General features: G+C 43.9%; 1 protein-coding gene across 3 annotated transcripts in view; it reads left to right on the forward strand.

The window, feature by feature from the left end:
- Positions 1-371: 371 nt before the first annotated feature.
- plcb1 (phospholipase C beta 1) overlaps positions 372-24482 on the forward strand; it is an 834527-nt gene continuing 810416 nt past the window's right edge. For 2 of the 3 annotated variants that reach the window (XM_072581462.1, XM_072581463.1), the window contains exons 1-2: positions 372-973; positions 3780-3857. In XM_072581462.1, the coding sequence (XP_072437563.1) occupies positions 875-973; positions 3780-3857 (177 nt within the window). In that variant the 5' untranslated portion in view covers positions 372-874. The remainder of the gene's footprint in view (positions 974-3779; positions 3858-24482) is intronic. The other variant, XM_072581461.1, reaches the window with a different exon arrangement.

Genomic DNA, 24482 nt, shown 5'->3' on the forward strand with positions numbered 1-24482 from the left:
ACTCCATACACGCACCACCCTCTGTGTGAAAAAGCTGCCCCCTTTTCGGTCACTTTTACATCTTTCCCCCCCTCACCTTGAGAGACATTGGCTATTTGCCCTATCTATGCCCCTCAAGATTTTATAAATCTCTTGTGATTATGGTCGCTTCTCAACCTCCGACGCTCCAGGGAAAACAGCCCCAGCCTATTCAGCCTATCCCTGTAGCTCAAACCCCCTTGAAGACCCATGGTGTGTCTTATGAATAGGTGATGGACACAAGTATGGAAAGGGGATGTGCTACTATAAAATCCCCACAAGTTAAGGATGTTTTGCTGTTCAGTAGGAATGTGCTGAGCTCTAATACTATTGGTCGTGGCAATGACTGTTAGCTAGGAGTCGCTGTACACTCTATACATGTGTGCACAGTGTTTGTGAGAGAGAGAGAGAGAGAGAGCTGTGCTGTACGCAGAGACAGTCAAGTCACTGGCTTTTCCTTAAAAAATATAATGTTAGTGTCTAGTGCCTGTAGCGTCTCAGGGGTCTTGCTGCAGCTTTCAACACTGATCCTCCCCTCAGTGACTGGCTCCTGCTCCCAAGACCATTGAGGCAACGTGAGAGAACTGAGTCAGTTGGCTATCTCAGTGTAGCACTGAGGCTGTTTTTATTTTAATGTCTGTCAACTGATTGAGTGGTAGTGGTCCTGGGGGAGGGGGTTTGTGTGTGGTGCTGTTGCAGGATGGGGTCAAAGGAAGAACATTAAAGAAAAGGGAACCGCCAGCTGGACTAACGTTATTTCCCCCAGACACACTTACTGTGTGTATGGGGAGGTTGAATTTGATCAGTTTATAATCACCCCCACCCCCTGGACTTGGAGAAGTTTAAATGTATCTCAATGGCTGGGGCTCAGGCTGGTGTACACGCCCTTCAACTCAAACCTGTCAGCGTACCCGAGAACTTAAAGAAGGGAAGCAAATTTATGAAATGGGATGATGTGAGTATTGAGCCTGGAATATAGCAGCTGCTTAATATTTCCAGTAACCAAACCTGTGTTTTATTTGTAGCTGAATGCTTCCCTCATTTACTTTCATCCCTCCTCTCGTCCAAATATTTGCAGAGTATTTCCCCCTTTATCTGTTTGTTTATCCCTGTTCTCTCTCTCTCTCTCTCTCTGTGCGTGTTTGTAAGTAGCCGGTGCAGGTTTGGCTGCTGCTGCCCTGAAGCCTCCCGTGCAAGGGAGTGCGACTCTCCCCGCAATCTCTCACCGGCCACGGGGAGCTGGGAGAGACGGGTTTAAAAATAGCCCGGTGCTGGTTCTGTCTCAGCCCATGCCTTTTCCCCAGCACCAGCCGCGGTATGGGTACACTGGCCTCGACCCTTCCCCACTGTGCGCTCCCCGCACTCTCTGCCTCTCCTCGCCTTACGGAGCTATTCCTCTCCGGGTTATCGCTTCGCCTCGACGCAACTCGTGTCTTTTTTTATTTCTACAGACGTGCGCGTGTCCAACATTTAGGAAGCTTTGTTTCCTGCCCATTTTCAGTCTGGAGATCAGATCCAGGCTGACAGTATGTCATCAGCTGTTTGAATCTCAACGTGTGTGTGTTTTGGTCTATGTATATTTGTGTGTGTTATGATCTGTGAATGTGTGTTATGATCTCTGTGTGTGTTATGATCTGTGTTTTATGAACTGTGTATATATGTGTGTGTGTTTGCTCTGTGCATATTTGTGTGTATTATGGTCTGTGCATATTTGTGTGTGTGTTATGATCTGTGTATATGTGTGTGTTTGTGATCTGTGTTTGTGTGTGGTCATGATCTGTGTACACGTGTATGTGGTGATCTGTGTGTGTGCTGTATGATCTGTGTATGTTTGTGTGGGTGTGCACGCTATGGTCTGTATATTTGTGTGGGTGTGAATGCTATGGTCTGTGTATATTTGTGTGTGTGTGATGATCTGTGTATGTGTGTGTGACGATCTGTGTATGTGTGTGTGACGATCTGTGTATATTTGTGTATATGTATGTGTGATCTGTGTATGTGTGTGCACTATGATCTGTGTATATTTGTGTGGGTGTGTGCGCTGTGATCTGTGTATATTTGTGTGTGGGTGCTGTGATCTGTGTCTATTTGTGTGTGTGCACTATGGTCTGTGTATATTTGTAAGTGTGCGTTACAATCTGTGTATATTTATGTGGGTGTGAATGCTGTGATCTGTATATATTTGTGTGTGTATGTGCTATGATCTGTGTATATGTGTGTGCGCACTATGATCTGTGTATGTTTGTCTGGGTGTGTGTGCTATGGTCTCTGTATGTTTGTGTGCGTGGGATATGATCTATGTATATTTGTGTGTGTGTGCACACTTTGGTCTGTGGATATTGGAAAGTGTGGGTGCTTTGGTCTGTGCATATTTGAGCAAGTCTGTATCTTTGGTCTGTATATATTTGAGCGTGTGTGTGTATGTGCCTTTGGTCTGTACCTCAGGTTAGCATTAATTTGTGACTGTTCATGTTCTTTGATCTGTGTGTTGTACTGTATTAATGGGACAACTGGCAGATATGGACTGCACCAGTTCAGCTCTGTGCTGACCCTAAGGTGCAAACCCTGGCTCTGTACAGCTCCCTCAGTGCCTGTAAGATCAGCCAATGTGATGTATTGCTTTTAATTGGAGTGATGCAAGTCAGTGGTGTGTTTGCGGTTCTGAAATCTGATGTGTAACAATGCATTCACAAACACATTTACAGCCGCGCATATTATTGTTTTATAATGAAAAACAAGAAATGCATAACTGACAGCGGGTGGGTTGTTGAGGCTGGGGGAATGTTTTAAGAACAAATGATTTTTAAAAAAAATTGAATTGGGTGCTAGTGAAGCAACCACAGCGTCATTAAAAGGACCATCAGTATAAAGTATTCGTTACTTAGTGTCTCTCTATCCAGCATCTTGAGCTGCATCTTCAGAGCATTCATGGTGACCAGAGTAGCTGAATGATAAAACCCATCAACAGGTTGAGGGAGCAATATGTTCCTGCTAAGCTTAAGACCACAGCAGGCATGCATGTAAAAATTCTTATAATGTTAACTCTCCCCTCTAAAATAAACTTGAAGATAATAATCAATAAACATTACTTATTGAAAATGGGCTGCAGTTAACTCTTGCTATTTACCAAAATGATATCAAAGACTTCAGAGCCACTGCTGACAAAGTTAACTGTGTTCAGAAAACTTGAGGAAGGCTGAGACATTAACTGGGTGAATACTGGAGGGCATCAGTTTAAAGTGAGAGGGGGAAAGATGTAAAAGGGACTTGAGGGGCAACATTTTCATGCAGAGGGTGGTGCATGTACGGAGTGAGCTGCCAGAGGAATTGGTGAAGGCTGGTACAATTCCAGCATTGAAAAGGCTTCTGGATGGGTACATGAATAGGAAGGGTTCAGAGGGATAAAGGCCAAATGTTGGCAAATGGGTCTAGATTAAGTTAGGATATCTGGTCGGCATGGACGCATTGGACCGAACGGTCTGATTCCATGCTGTACACCTGTGACTCTACTGCTCAATGTTGTGCATGTATTAAAAAAAATAAATTGCACCATGACTTGGTTCTGATTTCTGCAGTAATGTGTCTGAAAGTACCTTGACAGGAGAAATACAAGTTGAAGAAGCATTAAATATGAATAGCCATGCGACATGCCTTTTGAATTTTTCACCCAAATGCTATCGGTGTTGATCATTAACACCTTCTTTGAAGATTCAGTGGTTGCAGCAAGTATCATAACTTTTGTGTCTCTCTCTTGTTGCCAGGATTCCACGACTGTAACTCCTGTTACTTTGAAAGTGGACCCACAGGGATTATTCCTTTACTGGGCAGATCAAAATAAGGTGAGAACATTAAACCCATTCTATTGACAAGACCTCACTGCAGGTGGCTCATTTGCTAATGCACTTAGGGTGAGCAAATATTCGAATGATTTCCAACCACACAATCGTTATGGAATCAGATTGTAAGTCTCTTGGTCTAAAACGTGTATAAGATGCGCAAGTCTGAAAAATTAAGTCAATATTGACTATGCAAATATTCTTTGACAAGAAACAAAATACTTCCACTTTCATTATGCTCAAAAGTAAGTTTAAAGACAGTGCTTGGGTAGTTATGCTCATTCTAGTAGCCCTGAGGTCTGTGAGACTAAAATAGAAATAGTTTAGCTCTTGAAGAATGTGGGAGTAAAATAACATAAAAACAGAATAGGTGTTTCTGAACTGGTTAGTTGTAAACATATTCTGATTACGTTAAGTCATGTTGTGGTTGATCTGGAGAAATTGTACATTGTGTATTTAAACCGAGGGGAGCAAAATGGTGGATTGTTGTTGATTCCTTGAGAGCAGGTTAATGTTTACCGAAAGGCAGGTTAACTGTGATCTGGCAAAGCTGCAAGTGGCAACCTACTCTTCGTGTTCCCGTTGGGTTACTGAACGACTGCATCCCCTTCTGTTACTTCCCATCTTCAACATTCTGTGTTTATTCTCGGTGATTATCCTTCAGTGTTGATTTGTGGCAGCAGCGGAAACAATCAGTATAAACCGTGACGGCAAAATAAAAATCTGGAAAATGTCGATATGAACCACGAAGCCACAAAGTCCAAGTGTAAAGCTTTAAATTAATGTGAGAGTTCTGTGAAATGCAAATGGTGTTTTGCTGTTTCTATTTTTAACGTTCCCAAAATCCTGCCTTGCAGACAGTAAATTCTATCCCTCGAGAGACTCCAGCTAAGATATAGGGATATCCTTAGGCTGCAAATGAAAGTTTTCCTTTACTTAAAGAACCACAAAAAAAAATTGAAAACTGTTTCAGGGAGACATCTGTGACAACAGTTGGTTGACAAGGCTAGTCTCATCAAAAATAAAATGATTGATGGATGAGCAATTGAAGTTTTTGACTAGCTTAAGGCCTTTTGCTACATGCACCCCATTAAATATATTGCTTTGAATAACTTCCACTGATCAGACAGAGAATTCTTCTTTTTAAACTCTAAAGGAAAAATAAACATGAATGATGAATATCAGAAGCAGCCATGAATCTTGAGGCAAATGCAAAGTAATAATAATTCCTCCATCCCAAAAATTCAGCGAACGAATCTTTGAGAGATTTTGCATAAAAATGATGGGTTGCCTTTTTTCTTTCAAACATAAACTGACCCAGACTGACTCGGTGTTTTATAAGCTGCAATATTTAACTTCTAATAGGTCAGTGCCGTACAACACTGCCAAAATCCTTTAACAAAAATTCTGCCTGTAATCAGCATATTGCTTTACATCTGTGCCTCGAGGTGATTGAAATAACAGCTGGAGAAAGATGATGATATTTCATCTTATAACTTTGTTGCATTATTTGTTTTGTTTTAACTTTAATTGGAGCTCTGGAAAGAGAGGGCATTCTTGTTTGAGAAGGCTGTTTAATTCCTTCAAGTTTGTGACAAAAATAAATCCCATGTAAACTTGGCGTTTGCAAAGATTCACATTGCATTCTGAGCGCTTCCTTTCAAAGTCTATGCAGTGCTGGAAGGGATTGAAACAAAGCCTGTTGGGGCTGGTCAAACTTTCCTGTTAGCGACCTTCGTTGATTGGTTGACGCAGATGTATCTCGGCCTGAGCGATTTGACACGGGCACACTTGACTTCGAGTTGGGGACTGACATTGACAGAAAAGTGAGCATATTGTTTGACTGTGGAGTATCATTGGTTCTCAATGCTGACTGACCTCCCTTTGTAGCCTAAATATGATTTATTTATTTCAATTTCTCATTGCGGTTGGAAGATGATTCCCCCACGGTGAGTCTAGGACCAGAGTGCATAAAGAAGTGCCAATTTAAGACTGAGATGAAGAGGAATTTCTTCCCTCTGAGGGTTGAGAGTCTTTGGAGCTCCTTGTTACAGCAAGAGCTGTGAGGGCACCGTCCTTGTCTTATTTAAGGATGAGATAGATTCTTGATCAGGAGGGGAATTGAGGAAAGGGCGGGAAAGTGGATGTGAGGAACATCAGCCATGATCTTATTGAATGGTAGAGCAGGCTTGAGGAGCTGAATGGCCTGTTTGTGTGTGTATTTCTTATGGAAGTGTTTGGACAGGGCGGGGAATACAGCGAGAGAAGAGACACTCCGAGATGCATTCTTCCAATCACTCCGTATTGGCTGGAGAGAGAGGGAGTGAGTGGGTTGCTAGAGCAGATGTCTCATGTCAGTCAAAGGACAGCATCCTGAGATTTGAGAGATCGATTGCAATATCAAGAGCCAGGTTTAACTTTACTTCGAAATCTGCATCTCTCGGAATAATTTTACAAGAATCGACACGTGGGAAATGAAGGGTTACAGTGAAAAGGAGCAGAGAGTTTTGCCTTTGCTGGGCTGTATTTTGTTAAAGTAAATAAATCCAAGATGGCAATAGTAAACTATTTGGTTGTCACAACCATCTATGAGATCGATCAGCAGTGCCAGTGATGGGTCACTATGTTAGTTGAATGGGTGGTGTGAGTGCAGTGAAGTAACATTGCCTTTAGTGATATAATCTGGATCAGCATTTAGCCTCTGGTGGGTTGGTGGCATCCTTTTAATCTTGTAAATTATTCTATGTCTCTGTAGCTGCTCGGCTGCATGAGATATGACAACGGTACTGATTTTGTTGCTGGCAATTGTTCACTGATCAATGTCTGATGGGCGAGTCCAGCAACGGCATTTCTTGAAGGCATTTATTGTAACTGGAAGGATGCAGTAGTACGAGAGCCAGCCATCTCCGTCACTGATTGCCTATCCAGTCAGTCACATCAGCACGTTGATGGTGGATTGATCGACTCTCTCTTAGCAGGTTCCACAGAGACTTGGCTCCAGGTAAAATGAGTCTCTTGACCTGTGCTGCTACCCATCAATATCATGAAGAACCTCCAAAGCAAACTGAGGGAGAAGCTGAACTGAGTTACAATGAGCTTTGAATCACAGAATGCCTCTAGTCTTGAAACAGGCCCTTCGGCCCACCACTGACCCTCCGAAGAGTAACCCACCCAGACCCATTCCCCTACTATCCTATATTTACCTCTGACTAATGCACCTAACCTACACATCCCTGAACACTGTGGACAATTTAGCATGGCCAATCCACCTGACCTGCACATCTTTGGATTGTGGGAGGAAAGTGGAGCACCTGGAGGGAACCCACACAGACACAGGGACAATGAGAAAGTTGCCCGAGGGAGGAATTGAACCCAGGTCCCTGGTGCTGTGAGGCAGCGGTGCTAACCACTGAACCATCATGCTGCCCTTTGCTCCCATCTTTGCTCCTCTAGATACACCTCATGCCTCCAAGCCCTGGGCCGGGGGTCGGGGGCAGTGGGGGGGGGGGGGGTGGTGAGGTGTGCAATCAGACCTTCTACATACGATAGATAAAGGAACAGATGAGAGTCCTGTGGTGAGTAACTGTCCTCCTGACTCCCCAGATCCTGTCCCACCATCTGGGAGTGTGGTGGAGCACTCTCTACTTGTCTGGACAGGTGCAGCTCCAGCAACGCTCAAGAAATTTGGCACCATTCTGGGTATTTGATTGGCACCCTTAAATGTCCACACACCCCCCTGAAACATTCACTCTCTCTCCCCACTGTCCTTTGATAGCACTATAAGACCCTCTACCAACTGGAAGAATGAGGGTAGCCCACAGATGGAAACACAACCATTCACAAGTTCCCCTCCAAGCCACATACCTTCCTGACTTGGAAATATACTGCCGTTCCTTCACTGTCAATGTGAAGGAGAGTGGGGGGGCTGCAGGCAATCTCGGAGAAACCGATGAAATCCTAACGGGACCAGACTACAGTAAATGTGGGAGGCATATTCCCGATGGCTAGGGAGACCGCAGTCTAAGGATACAGAGTTAAACTACTTCGGACTGAAATGAGGAGAAATGTTTTCACCAAGACAGTGTGGAGCCCTGTGGAAGTCTCTGCCACAGGCAACAGTTGAAGCCAAAACATTGCATGTTTGAAAAAAAAGGAGTCAGTTATTGTTGTTAGGGCTAAAGGGATCAAAGGATGTGCAGAGAATGCTGGAACAGGGGACAGAGTTGGATGATCAGCCATGATCATATTGAATGGTGGAGCAGGTTCGAAGGTCTCACTCCTGCTCCTATTTTTGATGTTTCTATGTGAGTCACACTGGCATCCACAAAACTTCAGTGGTTCAAGAGGGTAGCTTATCTTCACAGTGGCTCAGTGGTTAGCACTGCTGCCTCACAATGCCAGGGACCTGGGTTCGATTCCCACCTCTGGCCACCATCTGTGTGGAATCTGCACGTTCTCCCCGTGTCTTCATGGGTTTCCTCCCACAATCCACAGATGTGCAGGCTAGAGTGAGTTGGCCATGCTAAATTGCCCATAGTGTTAGATGCATTAGTCAGGGAGAATGTGTCTGGGTGGGTTACTCTTTGGAGGGTCGGTGTGGACTTGTTGGGCCGAAGGTGCTGTTTCTATACTGCAGGGAGTCTAATCTAGACAGGTGTTGATGGTGAACAAATAGGCTAGCCAATGACACCCATGTCCCAGTTCAAGAGAAATACAGCATTTTAAAAAAAAAGACTAGTGCCAGACTGGACAGGGAGATTGCTGGAGGTTAGTCTGCAAATTCAATGTTGCTCGTCAGTGTGGAAGACAGGTAAGCTGGTCAAATTAGTTCCAATGTGTCGAACCTCTCTGTCATCAAGGGCTGCTTGTGTGAGTTAGTGAGCCTCATGGGAGCAATCTGTATTTAAATCAAGGTTCACAATTAATTTATTGTGAAGCTGGAGATACAAACTGACCTATTGTGGTGGTGAAGGGTTTATCCAGTCATAAACACTAACGATTTTAAAAAAACAGGGCAAATCCGCAACAAAATCAAATAAAATGAAGCATGTTCGTTAAAAGGCATGTCGTTGAAGCTTCTAATCTCACACTCATTAGGCTAGATACAAGAACCAGCAACACGTGTTCAGCTCGAGAATGGCAAGGTTCAAACTGGGGCAGGGCGGGAAGCGATCTTCTGTATGAACATTGCTGAGGGTGATGGGAATTATATTGACAAATCAACCAATCAGTCAGGCTCACAATTATCATGCATTGCTGGAGTGTGAATATATTCATATGTGGGACCTGGTCTCTCGCAGGTCAAAGTAATGTGGCTGGGAATTAATCAAACGCACTGGGGACAATAGTTTCTTGGTGCGTTTTCGAGGACAGTACCATGATTAATCAGCACTCCGTTTCTCATGCAGTGCAGATTGTTGTTCCCTTTTGGAAATTTGGCATTCTTTCTGGACAGGATGAAACAGTTTGAAAGCATGTCTATCCCAATAATACTCCAATTCTATACCACCAAGTCATTCAGATGGAATCATGTTATCTTGGCAGAGCTGTAGCTTGGAACTGGGAGTTGGCTCGGTGAGTTAGCTAGACCCTAGTCCATGGTTGCTTCCCTCGTTTTTCTCATGGTGAGCCATTGGAGCTGTTCAGCCACTGGTGTTGCCTCAGATTATGAGATCAGCCACTGGATGTTGACTTGGTTCCAATGTTCAAACATGAGCCATTGTTCGACCCCAGTCCCAACCTTGTAATCGCTGCATAATTACTGCAAGAGTAATGCAGTATTGTAATGCAGAAATCAGACAAACCTAATGTGGATAAGTACAACTGACCAGAATATGGAGAAAACTACGGCTTTGTATTCTGAAACCTGGTCTAGTGCATGTTCCATCAGGTTATTTGTGCTACCAAGGTGTTCTGTCTGGGCTTCGTTCCCAACAGTGACTACGCTTGAGCGATCACACTCCAACACCAAGGAATCACTGGCCCAAGACTGTCCCAAAGTGAAGGAGGAGCATCTGGGAAGGCATTGAACACTTTGAGACTTGCCGTCAGGAGAAAGTGGAAGCCAGGTGACAACAGGGAAAGGAGCACACTGCCACATCAACGCCCCACCCACCCATTCCCGTGACCACCTTTTGCCCCAAGTTGACAGAGCCTGTGGAAGCCTCTATACAGTCCTCTATGGACTTGCCCTGAGAGTGGCAGAGAGTCATCCCCATCTCTGAGGGACCGCCAATGAATGAGTGATACTCCAGGAAGCATTTCACAGGATCACAAGGAGGCCATTCAGCCCATTGTGCCTGCAAGGGTTCTGTTATTTAGTGCCAATCTCCTGTCTTTTCCCCGTATCCCTACACACCATTTCTATCCAGTGTTCCTCCTGAATATCTGAATTGAAGACAAATAGCTGGAAAAGCTCAGCAGGTCTGGCAGCATCTGTGCAGAGAGATCAGAGGTAACGTTTCAGATCGAGTGACCCTTCCTCAGAACCTGAATTGAACCTGCCTCCGCCACATTTTCAGGCGTTGCGTTCCAGAACCTAGGTACTCACTCGGTGATATTTCTTTCTCTCATGTCACCCTTGTTTTGTTTTACACATCACTTTTAAACCTTTGCCGTCTCAATCTCTATTTCTTTTGCAAGTCTCTCCCTATCTATTTTGTCTAGCCCGCTCATGATTTTGATTTGGAATACTCTGAACAGATGTCCTTTCAGTCATCAACTCTCCAGGGAGAACAGTCCTAACCTCTTCAATCTAACCTCCTAACTGAAGCTAATTTGGCTGTTAAGCTTTTTGGAACACTATAGAAATTCAATTTATTTCATTTGCGATGAGATTTGAGAAGATACATGAAAATAAAATAAAACAACTCGACAGAAAAATGCCAAAACTACAATTTGAGAAATTGATAACATTGGGAGCTAATTATATTTTCATCTGTCCACATATTGCATATTAACTTTGATGTCTGGAGTGATATTGCATCAAAAGTGTATTGAGTGCATGTTGTTCTTGTTGGAGGTGCACTGATGGGTTTATTTATGTGTTAATGGTGCCAGGTCAGAAGAAAAATGCTTCTTTGTAATTACACACGAGCATCGCACAAATCATCCAAAACGCTCACGTAAACATTTTTAGATTCCATTTTATTTTCTCGGTAACTGTTATTTCTGCGCTCGGAATGAGGCTTTAGAAGTGAATCATTTGCAAGGTTTCATAACTCACAGTGGCGTGAAAAGCATCTGTGTGCGTCTACATCTGAGTGAGAAGGTCATATGGAAAATCTTCAATTCCCTCCCGCCCCTGGTAAAAGAAAGACTTGCACTTCTTTCCACTGCCTGGCATCTCGAGATGTTTTGCAAACCCATGAAATGATTTTGAAGTGAAGCCCTGTGTAATGTGCAGCCAATTTGCACACAGAGAGTGAAGGCAAGGGGAGGTGGGTAAATTCAAGGGTTAAGAGTTGAGGAGAGTGAGGAGAGACTGACACCCGGAGAACGGAGAGGGGAGAGTGGTAACTTGAGAGGGTAGAGGACCTGATGTGACAGGGAGCGCATTCATAATGGGGCAAAGACAAATCTCTTAAAGGCCACATTTAACCGTCCGGCTTGTCTGGAAAATGAAGTCCACCAGTACCTGGACGTCCTCTCTCCCTCAAGCCTTGCCTCTCCCTGTATCATCTCTCGGCCGAAAGGTGGGAAATGAAAGAGAGGAAGGATGAGAAGGAGGCAGGATGAGAAGGAAAGCAGAGACAAGAGGCAGGCGAGAGAGAGATAAAGGGTTGAGAAACAGAGATTTAAAGACAGAAAGAGAGAGAGAGAGAGAGACAGCAACACGACAGTGAGAGAGATCAATGTGAGAAAAGCTGTCTTTTTCAGTGAGATGCGTGCTGCGCCACAGGAGGATCTCTGGTATATAATTTACCTACACTGGTAGCTTCTGTACTCACCACAGAAGCAACAGCCAAAAATATTCAAAGAAGTGAGCCTTATGAAATAATTAGCTGGACCACGAGGGAGTGAATTATCGTCAGATCATCAGCATTATTAACAGAATGTGTTGTGGCCTGGCATGAGTATAGTTTGTTAACAAAGGAACATCACCATCTGTAGCTGTTCTGAAGAGAAGAAAAATAATCAAAGTTATGGACTGTTGCCATCTGTACTTGAGATACCAGGTTCACTGCTAATCCTGGTCCTTTTTAAAAAAGTTTCTGCCCATCTTTTATATTCCTCATTTTCAAACATCTTTACTGAAGCACGTAACTGTTTTTGGAAACTGCACACAGGCCAAATTCAAATGTGGTTGCAATTCCAAAGGTTTATATTGCCTGAGCAACATCTGTTGAGGATGGTATCCCACACTCTCCAGCTCCATAACTTGAACAAAATGATTCCCGTCATCAGCACTGAGTTCAATTAAAATCTCCAAACAGTCGTCCCAGGTATCCGACATCGCAAGTAGAAAGCGAAAGCACCTCGGTTTTTTGACAAGTTGACCAGCACTACAAGAAAGATGTGAGAAAGCAAATAGTAGAGAGGTGGAATTGGTAATTGGAGTGTCTGTTTCTCTGGGTATTTCATGTGGAGCAATTAGAATTAATTTTTTAAATGCAATCATTACATCCTGATGGTTAGTAAAGTCACTATATTTTCAACAATAACAAATGTTACACTTCTTAAAATGCATTATTGGGCATCACCGGCTGGAGCTGCATTTATTACCCATCCCTCATTGCCCAGAGGGCAGGTTATAGTCAACCACTTTGCTGTGGGTCTGGAATCACGTTTTTTTTAATAATATATTTTTATTAAGAAAAAATAGATTTTTAAATATTACAACAAATACAAAACAATGCAATTCAAAACAGTACAAAAATAGTACAAAACTAACCCAAATAATAAAAAAATTCCCCAACCCACCCTCCTATACGAATGTACAAACATATATAGAGAAGTATAAAATTTTTAAAAAACCTAAACTAGTTTTTTAACTAACTAAATAAATACCTAACAACAAACAAATAAATGGTAATAACTCAGCCCAGCCAAACAAAACACTCATATGTTCACAGTTCCTCCTCCCTGGATATTGGACTCATGAAACACAATCGTTACGGCTCTATAAAAGCCCTTGTTAATGTGGCAGATAAATCTGTGTCCAGGTATTTCAAAAAGGGTTGCCATGTCTTGTAAAAATTCTCAGTTTTGTGGTGTACCATATTTGTGAGAAAATCCAGGGGAATATGCTCCATAACAACCTTCCGCCAACCCGACAGGCCTGGGGGGGTTTTCTGATATCCAACCGAGCAAGATATTCTTCCTTGCACAGAATGTAAGAATATTGAAAAGTTTTGCCTTATGCGAGTCTGCAGGAAATACAATGGGTAGGCCCAAAAGGAGCGAAATAGGGTCCTTCTCCACCTCTACACCTAAAATCCTCTCAATTGCACCCACCACAGCGCTCCAATATGTTTGAAGCCTGTCACAAGACCAAAGACAATGGGTAAGAGTACCCGTACAGACCTTGCACTTGGGGCATGCTGAAGATACCCCTGGTTTAAATTTTGACAAACGGTCTGGGGCTAAGTGGACCCTGTGGAGAATCTTCAACTGTAAAGCATGGGTCCTATTGCAAATTGATATCTTCCTTGCATTCTCCCAAATATCCTCCCATGCCTATGAAGAAACTTCAACACCCAGCTCTCTTTCCCACATCTTGCAGAGTCGATCAGACTCATCTGAGGTGGCACCCCCCCAATTGGTGATATAGAGTACTGACAGAGAGTGTACTCTTAGCCCTTAGTATCCCTCTTTCTGTGTCCAATTTGTAGGGATCGGTCAAAAATGTGGTCCTTTTTTGAATAAAATCCCTAACTTGAAAAAAACGAAAGAGGTCTCAATTAGGTAACTCGTACTTCCATACTAACTGATCGAAGGACACCATTAAATCTCCCTCAAATAAATCAACCATGCAAGATATACCCCTAGCGGCCCAACATTTAAATCCTGAATCTATCATACCTGGTTGAAAACTCGGCATACCCACTAAAGGTGTAAACAAAGATGTTTTCCCAATATTACCTTCCCTCTGCCGAATTGCCCTCCATGCTTTATCAGTATTGATGACTATTGGGTTATGGTAATATTCCCTAACTGTCCTCACCTTGTCCAAAAATAGCAAACTGGTAAGGGGGCACCTTGCCTGGGAGACTTCGATATCTCGCCATATTGAAACAGGGTCCCCACAAACCCAATCACTTACGTAGGTCAAAAGCGAGCTTAATTGGTAATTTTTAATGTCCGGAAGGTGTACTCCCCCCAATCTGTGAGGCAACTGCAGTTTGGCTAATTTAATGAGGGGCCGTTTACGGTGCCAGATAAAGGAGCTGAACCAACTGTTCAGTCTCCCGAGTGTTTGTTTATTGAAAATCAGGGGAAGCATCCGTATAGGGTATAGCAAACTAGGGAGAATATTCATCTTAATAAGCGCTATCCAACCCAACCATGAGACAGGACGTGCCTCCCATCTTTGGAGATCTTGTTCAATTTTTTCAAATAATTGAGTAAAATTGGCTTTGAACAGCCAATCCAGAACTGGAGTAATGAATATGCCCAAATACACAAAACCCCTCTGTGACCACCTAAATGGGAATCTATAGTCACTATCAAGAGCCAACTCTTTCGTAAGACCACCCATAGGCATAGCCTCTGATTTAGCAAAATTAATCTTATACCCTGAAAAAGCGCCCAACGCGTGAATGCATTGTATCAGGCAAGGTACTGAAACTGCTGGATTTGTCAAGAAAATTAGAACATCATCTGTATACAGCGAGATCTTATGTAATTTTGACCCCACTTCTGGAGCTGATATATTGAGATCCCCACGATTGGCCTCTGCCAACAGTTCAATCACCAACGTAAAAAGTAATGGTGAAAGGGGACAGCCCTGCCGGCTGCCCCTAGAAATATTAAAATTGCTTGATCGTACCCCATTGGTAATGACCGCAGCGAGAGGTACACTGTAGGGAACCTTTACCCATCTTATGAAAACTTCGCCCAGACCAAACCGGTCTAGAGTATAGAAAAGGTACGGCCACTCAACTCGGTCAAATGCCTTCTCTGCAACTGAACAAATCACCAATCCCTGTATTGACTGCTGTCGGCATGCTTGAATTACGTTAAGCAGCCTCCTAACGTTATTGGAGGATCTGCGACCCTTTATGAAGCCAGTCTGATCCTCTTTAATAATAGAAGGTAACACAGTCTCCAGCCTTAACGCAAGAGCCTTAGAGAGGATCCTAAAGTCCACATTTAAGAGCAAGATGGGCCTGTATGAAGCACAGTCTTCCAGATCCTTCCTTTTTTTAAGGATAAGTGAAATATTGGCCTCTCTCAGAGATGGTGGGAGACAAACATGACTGTATGAATCATTAAACATATTCAGCATCAGGCCTGACAGTATACTTATAAATTCCTTATAGAATTCACTGGGAAGTCCATCAGGACTTTCCACTCTGAAGCTGCCTCACAGCTTCCTGCACTTCTTGCTCTGATAATGGGGCATTGAGAAAGGACTGTTGTTCGGGAGTCACACCCAGGAGCTTCAGATCTCTAAAAAAGGATTCCATTTTGGCCTGCCCCTCCTCTGATATAACTTAGAGTAGAATCTCTGGAATGCCACATTAATCTTTTTAGAATCACATGTTAGGTTCCCAGACCCTTCCCTAATCACTGTAATGGTTTGTGGGACACTTCTCTTTCTGGTAAGGTATGCTAAGTATTTGCCTGGTTTGTCACGATGCTCATATAATCTTTGCTTTGCAAAAGCCAGCTCCTTCTTTGCTGTCTGTGCGAGCACAGAATTTAGTGCTGACCACAGTGCCGTAATCCTCTGTAGTTTGACCAACAAGGGTCTGTCAAAATAGGCCTTCTCAGCTGCCTTCAACTGTGCTTCAAGGAGACGTTGCTGTTCACCCTTCTGTCACTTCCTACTTGTGGAATATGAAATAACTAACCCCCTGGAATAAGCTTTGGCAGTTTCCCAGAGAACAGATGAGCTATCAACCGAGCCTATGTTGATGTCTAGGAATGCCCGAAATTCCCTAGAGAAATACTCCATAAATTTGCTCTCCATGAGAATAAAGGGGTCCATTCGCCAGTACCTTGAATCCACTGTAACATCTTTAATTTTAACCATGAGGTACACTGGATTAATTGGTCCTCTTAATTGGTGAGTGACTTCCCCTGATATTCCAGGTACACCATTTAATCAAATCATTAGCCATAATCTTCTGCAATTACATTTAAATTCCAGAGAGAAGGAACCCGAACCACAAATTGCTGAGCCTTAGTGTCGCATGATCCACCAAATATAAAAACTACATAAACTAAAACCACTACATTTAACAAACATACAAAATTTCAAAAAATAAAAAACAACAAAAACCAGAAAACAAACCAACATATAAAGCGCCAATGGCGCTGAGTAGGGGAACTCACCCGCTGTCCGGAGGGGGCAACTACCCATCCCGAACTGCCCATAAATAGGCATCTAACCATCTCAACCACCTTCACTTCTCCCAGCTAGAGCTGCATCACTAGCGCGAGCTAAAAAGAATAAACACCCCATAGAATATCAATATGAATAAAAAAACATTCTTTCATAAAAAAAGGGAATAAATACCCCACCCATCCTTTGGTATGTCCTAACTTAGAAATTTAAAATGTACATCTTAACCACCGCCAGACATAGTTTGAACCAAATTAATATCAATCGAGGAAAAAGAAGGGAAAAACAAAGCTCCAACTGGATTTCCTCCATTTCTTTTACAGAATGATAAACACATACCCAAACAACAATATTTATACATACTACAATTGTTTAACTTAAGTTAGTTTGTCCATAAAGTCTCTTGCCTTCTCCAATGTGTCAAAGAGATGCATGGATCCATCGAAGGTGATCCGAAGCACTGCCGGATATCTCAGGGAGTACTGAATCCCAAATTCCGTCAGTCTTCTCTTGACACCATCATACGATTTTCATTTCTGGATCACTGCCGCTGAAAAGTCCTGAAAAAACATGATCTTAGACCCCTCATAAATTAGGGCCTTTGGATCCTTCCCCTGGGGTCTGGAAGCCTCCATGACTCTCTACTTATCCCGGTAATGATGGAACCGCACCAGGAAAGGACGAGGGCGTTTACCCAGAACCGACTTCCGTGCTGCGACCCGGTGAGCCCTCTCTACCTTCAATCCTCTTGTGCCAGTCTCCAAGTCAAGGAATTTTGGAAGTCATTCTTCAACAAATTCCGCAGGCCGCTCACCTTCCTTACCCTCAGGCAGACCGATGATCCGAATGTTTTTTCTCCTGCCTCTGTTTTCAAGATCATCCACTTGGTCACGCAAATTACGAACCTGCGTCTTCAGGGCTTGGATCTCTTCCTTGAATGAACTGGCATCAGCTTCCACCACTGTGACCCTGTGCTCCACCTCATTCGTCCTCTTCTCCAGGTCTCCCAGCTGCTGCTTATGCTTCTACAGCATGAGAGAGACTGGAGCCAGCTTCTCTTCAATCTGTTTCCCCGACATCTCGCGAGATTTCGAGAGCTGGTTCACCAGGTCCTGGAGAGTAATCGGCTCTGAGGCTGTTGCAGGCTGAGCTGCAGACCTGGCTTCAGATGCTCTTCCTTCCTTTTTAGGCATTTCTGGACAGATAAGTCAATTTTTAAATGTTTCTTGGGGCTCCACAATCTTTCCAACACCCCAAGAAATCCCGATGACCTGGGTTGGGTGGGTTAAAGGACCATCCTGCTCCTGCTGCTATGCGAAGCTCTGCAGTGTGATTTTCTCAGATCGCTGCCATCTTAGATCCCCCGGAGTCACGTTTAACTCAGATCAAATAAGAACTGCAGATTTCCTCTGATAAAGGAGATCACTGAACCAGGTGGGAATTTTCTCCCACCAATTGATTATTAATTCCAGATTTTAATTCAGTTCCACCATCGGTGATGGTGGCATTCAAACCCAGCTCCCCAGAATATTACCTGGGTCTCTGGATTAATCCTCTTGTGGTAATACCACTAGATCACCATCTCTCCCAGTCAATGAAAATGTCCCAAGTCTTCATACAAGTGGGATTTGACCATGTTATTGTGTGCAATTCTGGTCTCCTTCCTATTGGAATGATGTTGTGAAATGTGAAAGGGTTCAGAAAGGATTTACAAGGATGTTGCCAGGGTTGGAGTATTTGAGCTATGGGGAGAAGTTGAACAGGCTGGGGCTGTTTCTGTGGAGTGTTGGAGGCTGAGGGGGTGATCTTATAGAGGTTTATAAAATCATGAGAGGCATCGATAGGATAAATAGACAAAGTCTTTTCCCTGGGGTGGGGAAGTCCAGAACTAGAGGGCGTAGGTTTAGGGTGAGAGGGGAAAGACATAAAAGAGACCTAAGGGGCTACGTTTTCACACAGAGGGTGGTACATGTATGGAATGAGCTGCCAGAGGAAGTGGTGGAGGCTGGTACAATTGCAACATTTAAAAGGCATTTGGATGGCTATATGAATAGGAAGGGTTTGGAGGGATATGGACTGGGTGCTGGCATGTGGGACAAGATTGGGTTGGGATATCTGGTTGGTATGGATGAGTTGGGCCAAGTCTGTTTCCATGCTGCACATCTCTATGACTCTATGAATAAGCAGTGACTTCAAATCCGATGCAGTAAAGGTGACCCACAGCCTTTCTATAATCTGTTCTGAAGAGCAAATTCATTTGCCAGATGAAAGAGGCTTGGGTCGGAGCAAGTATCATTATCACAAGTCTTAATATCGTGTGAAAGCAGATTGTTTGCAGTCTATGTTACCTGTTAACTTTAGTAGCTGTCAGGAGCAACTTGTCTCCATTTGTCTGTGAGTATCGATTGTGAATAAATACACATTAAAGCACATGCATCAACATAATGTTTTGCCTTTTTTTTTCCATTTGTTGCCAGATATTGGAACTTTAAACAGGATGGAATGAATATTTTGCCCTTGATGTACAGGGTGAATTAGCAGCACTGAACACTGCAAATGACACGTTTTCAATGCCTAAACCTGTTGTTCTCACAATGTAAATATTTGCATTTTGGCTTCACTAAACAGTCCACCTGAAAAACGTAAGAACTAGGAGCAGGAGACCATCTGGCCCATTGAGCCTGCTGCACCATTCAATAAGATGATGGCTGATTCTTTTTGTGGATTCAGCTCCACTCACCCCCACCACCCCCACCCCTACACCCACCCTCATCATAACCTTTAATTCCTTTACTGTAGAAAAATCCATCTTTACCTTAAAAACATTCAATGAAGTAGCCTCAACGGCTTCCCTGGACAGGGAATTCCACAGATTCACGACCCTCTGGGTGAAGAAGTTCCTCCTCAGCTCAGTCCTAAATCTGCTCCCCCCCCCCTTATTTTGAGGCTATGCCCCCTCATTATACATTCACCCACCAGTGGAAACAATCTCCCTGCTTCAATCTTATCTATTCCCTTCATTATTTTATACGTTTCTATAAAATCCCCCCCTCTCATTCTTCTAAATTTGAATGGATATAATCCCAGTCTCTCCTCATAAGCCAGGTTAATGACTCTATGACTAAGTGATGTGAATATTGCTGAAAAGTGGGAGGTGGTCAAAAATTCTCAAAAATCAGGACCAATTCATTAATGCTTTTCTCTACCGCAACATCTTGGCCAATCTGTCAACCAGTAAGTACTCTCTCCTCCTGCCACATAACTTCTTGTGGTGATTTGAAATTTGGCGTTTTTGCTTTTGTCCTGATAAACAAATGATGAAAAGCATTGGAACCATGTCTGTTTTTTTTTATTTTCTCAGCAGCTGTTTGATGACAAGATAGGTGTTTTTGTACACAGGGACCCTAACACTCTGACAGTCACTAACATCAGTAATCTCAGGTCGGTGGTGTATGGAGCTGTTCTTTTCACTCACAAATAAAATGTAGGGACTCTTTTAAAAAAAAAAATTAGTTTGCACTCTGTGAATAAAATCCTCTGTTAGTGCGGATATATATCTGAGGTCAAGTATGTTGATTTAGGCACTTGTAGAGTCATAGGGCTGTACAGCATGGAAACAGACCCTTCAGTCCAACTCATCCATGCCGACCAGATATCCTAAATGAATCTCGTCCTATCTTCCAACATTTCACCCTATCCCCCTCAACCCTTCCTATTCATATACCCATCCAGATGCCTTTTAAATGTTGTAATTGTACCAGCCTCCACCACTTCCTGTGGCAGCTCATTCCATACACACACCACCCTTTGCATCAAAAGGTTTCCCCTTAGCTCCCTTTTAAATCTTTCCCCTCTCACCTTCAACCTATGCCCTCTAGTTTTGACCACCCCTACCCAGGGGAAAAGACCTTGTCTATTTACCCTTTCCATGCTCCTCATGATTTTATAAACTTCTATAATAAGGTCACCCTTCAGCCTCCAATGCTCCAGGGAAAACAGCCCCGGCCTATTCAGCCTTTCCCTATAGCTCAAACCCTCCAACTTTCCCAGTATAAATATAGAGCACATTTGCCACCATTGGACAGAACACCCATTTGTTTTGGTTTTTACTTTAGTCTCCCAAAAATATAAAAGTAAAATATCCAGAAGGAAGAACTTGTGTTTCTCCGTTGAGTTGCACTCCAGAGCTCTTTTGCATAAAGTACTTTCTGTAGCACAATAAGAGAAAACATAGGAACAGAATTAGGCAATTCAGCCCATTGAACTGCTGCACCTTTCAGTGAGACCATGGCTAATCTGATCATCCTCAACTCACCTTTCCCTGCCTTTACCCCATAACCCTTCATTCCTTTACTGATTAAAAATCTGTTTCAGCCTTGAAAGTGCTAATGATGAATCATTAGCAGTAACCATTGTCAACCTGCTTTGTTTTTGAGTCTGGCTGTAGCCTTGTCTTTCCCCATCTCTGTGAAATGCAGCCTTACAACTTTCGAGAATATTCCTGTTTATTTAATTCTGGCCTCTGGAGTATCCCTAACTTCAAGTGCTGGGCGGGTGGTGTCCATGTTTTAAACATCCGACTTACAGACGAGATCCCACGTTAACAATGAACTTAAAGATTTGACACGCGAGCAGTTGCTCGGACTTATGAACAACAGTTTCATATTTTTCGGGGGTGGTATGGTGGCTCAGTGGTTAGCACTGCTGCCTCACAGCGCCAGGGACCCGGTTTCGATTCCAGCCTCGGGTGACTGTCTGTGTGGAGTTTGCACATTCTCCCCGTGTCTGTGTGGGTTTCCTCCGGGTGCTCTGGTTTCCTCCCACAATCCAAAATTGTGCAGGTCAGGTGGATTGGCCATGCTAAATTGCCCATAGTGTTAGGCGCATTAGTCAGAGGGAAATGGGTCTGGGTGGGTTACTCCTCGGAGGGTCAGTGTGGACTTGTTGGGCCGAAGGGCCTGTTTCCACACTGTAGAGAATCTAATCTTCCTCCATTTTGTACTCTGACGTGTCCACGAATGGGCTTTTAACCATACTCTGGAAGACAACCTTTGTGTCCTGAGGACTGTATGTACTATTGATAAGGAGAAACTTTACCTCTTTGTAGAGAAGTCAAAAGGCGGGACCCGTCACCATTTCAAAATAAGGTTTAGAGGGGATTTGAGGAAAATGTCATTATGAGCATGGTGATTATCTGGAACTCACTGACTTAAAGGACGGTAGAATCTTTGCAGTTTGGAAGCAGGCCATTTGGCCCCTACCAGCCCTCTGAAAAGTATCCCTCCCACTCCCAACCCCCTACCCCTGCATTTCCCATGGCTAACCCACTTAGCCTCCACATCCCTCGACACTATGGGCAATTCAGCATGGCCAATCCACCCAAACCTGCACAGCTTGGACCGTGAGGGGAAGCCGGAGCAAGCCCACATCGTCACGGGGAGAATGTGGAAACTCCACACCGAGGGTGGCATCGACTCCGGGTCCCTGCCGCTATGAGGCGGCAGCGCTAACCACTGAGTCACTGTGCCACCCCAATCCTCAGGAGGCAGTAATCTTCAAAACTATTTAGATCAGAGAGGGTTCAGAAGAGATTTACCCGGATGTTGCCTGTTATGGAAAGTTGGAGTTATAAAGAAAGGCTGGGACTTTTTTACTGGAGTGTAGGAGGTTGAGAGGCGACCTGATAGAAGTTTATAAAATAATGAGGGGTATAGATTGAGCTGATGATAGTTGTCTTCCCTGTAGGATGGGAGATTTCAAGACAAGGGGACATATTTTTAAGGTGGGAGCAGACAGATTTAAAAAAGACACGAGAACAAAATGTTTTACACAGATGGTGCGGCACGGTGGCACAGTGGTTAGCACTGCTACCTCACAGTGCCAGACACCTGGGTTCAATTCCCGCCTCAGTTGACTGACTGTGTGGAGTTTGCACATTCTCCCCGTGTCTGTGTGGCTTTCCTCCGGGTGCTCCGGTTTCCTCCCACAGTCCAAAGATGTGCAGGTCAGGTGAATTGGCCATGCTAAATTGCCTGTCGTGTTAGGTGAAGGGGTAGATGTAGGGGAATGGGTCTGGTTGGGTTGTGCTTTGGCGGCTCGGTGTGGACTTGTTGGGCCGAAGGGCCTGTTTCCACACTAAGTAATGTAAACATGGTAGTTTGCGTGTGGAGTGAACTTCCTGACGGAAGTGGTGGATGTGGGTACAATTACAATATTTAAAAGGCATTTGGATAAGATAGGAAAGGTTTGGATATGGGCCAGGAGCAGGCAGTGGGACCAGTTTAGTTTGGGATTACATTCGGCATGGACTGGTTGGACCGAAGGGGCTGTTTCTGTGCTGTGTGACTCTACGTCTGCTTGAAACACCATAACATACAAGGCCTAGGGCCATGTGCTGGAAAATAGACAAGTGTTTGATGACCATTGTGGTCACAGTGGTGTGTACTGTCAAACGTCTGTGACTCTATAACCTTTCAACCTCAGCTTGAGATCAATTCAGTTTAAATATTTTGATAATCAGGACTTTCATCTCACCCTTTTTGGCTCGAGCTGCCTTTATAAACATCAGTGGGATGCGGAGATTGCAATGCTGACATGCTAAGGCAGAGGCTTTAATAGCTCCTCGTGTGGCTCGCAGTCAACATTTGGCTTATAGCATTCCTGTGAAGCTCCTTGGGGAAAGTTTTATCATTTAGGCACTACGTGCACTCAAGTTGTTGTTGGATTGCACCATTAGTTTCTCTGCCTCTTTTGAGGAAACCCAAAGTTAGTTCCTCTGTCTTCATAGAATCCCTACAGTATGGAAGGAGGCCATTCGGCCCATCGAGTCCACACTGACCCTCCGAGCAGCATCCCACATGGGCTTGCCCCGTCACCATAAACATGTCAATTTGAAAATGCTACACACTTTTGGTTCTACAGCCTCTGGAATGTGCTTTTAATAACATTTAATGTTGCCTTTTCCTCTTAACCGAAGGACAAATGTCAAAGTTCCACCAAACTCTTCGCCAATGTTGATTTTTTTTTAAAAAAAGGATTATATCAGTGAAGTTTGAGGGTTTTCAAACAAGAATACAAAAGATCTGGAATGATTGAAGCAGTGATGAGAAAAGAACAGATGGGTAAAGACAGGAAGATGCGAGTTCTTCAAGTCCTCTCTGGAAAAGGCTGACATGAAGCAATTAATCACTTGTTGTCTGTGAAAGACGACAGATCGGTGCAGCGTTCACATGCAGGTTGGGAATATTGCTATGGCAACAACCACTTGTATTTACTTAGCACCTTTAATGTCATGAAACATCCCAAGCCACTTCATTCAAGCGCTCATCATAAAAACAAAATATGACACCGCGGAGATTTATGAATCACGTGACTCTTGTTAACCTGATTTTTCCCGGACCAAAAGATGGAGGAGCAGACGTCGGCTGTTCGGCCCATTGAGTCTGCTCTGGCACTCCGTCAGATCAAGGCTGATCTGATTATCCTCCGTTCCACTGTCCTGCCTTTTCTCCAGAGCCCTGGATCTGATTACTGATTAGACATGTGGCTAATTCACTTTCAACTGCACTTCAAGATCTACCCTCGCCAGCAATCTGCAACCTGACAGTTTTCTCAATGTTCCAATGTCCTTAGAATAGAATCCCTACAGAGTGGAAGCAGGCCATTCAACCCATCAAGTCCACACTGACCCTTCGAAGAGTAAGCCACTCAGACCCGCACCCCCTCCCATCCCCGTAACCCCGCATCTCCCAGGGCTCACCCACCTGCCTTACACACCCCTGTTTACTATCGGTTAAGTTATTCTATATTCTGGTCTCTTCTGTTTGTGTTTCACTTGGTAATATTGCAAATAAATTCTGTTTTGTTTCACACTAAGTTGTTGGGCCAGCAGCATCACTGCTGGAATATCCGCTACCCACCCGCACGGCCAATCCACCTAACCTGCACAGCTTTGGACTACGGGAGGAAATCGGAGCACCTGAAGCAGACACTGGGAGGATGTGCAAACGCCATGCAGCCGAGGCTGGAGCTGAACCCGGGACCAAGGATGTGGAGGCTACGTGGATGATCCATGGGAAATGCAGGGATGAGGTGGGCGTAGGATGCTCTTTGGAAGG

The sequence above is a fragment of the Chiloscyllium punctatum genome, chromosome 11, assembly GCF_047496795.1.
Source record: "Chiloscyllium punctatum isolate Juve2018m chromosome 11, sChiPun1.3, whole genome shotgun sequence".
NCBI lineage: Eukaryota > Metazoa > Chordata > Chondrichthyes > Orectolobiformes > Hemiscylliidae > Chiloscyllium > Chiloscyllium punctatum.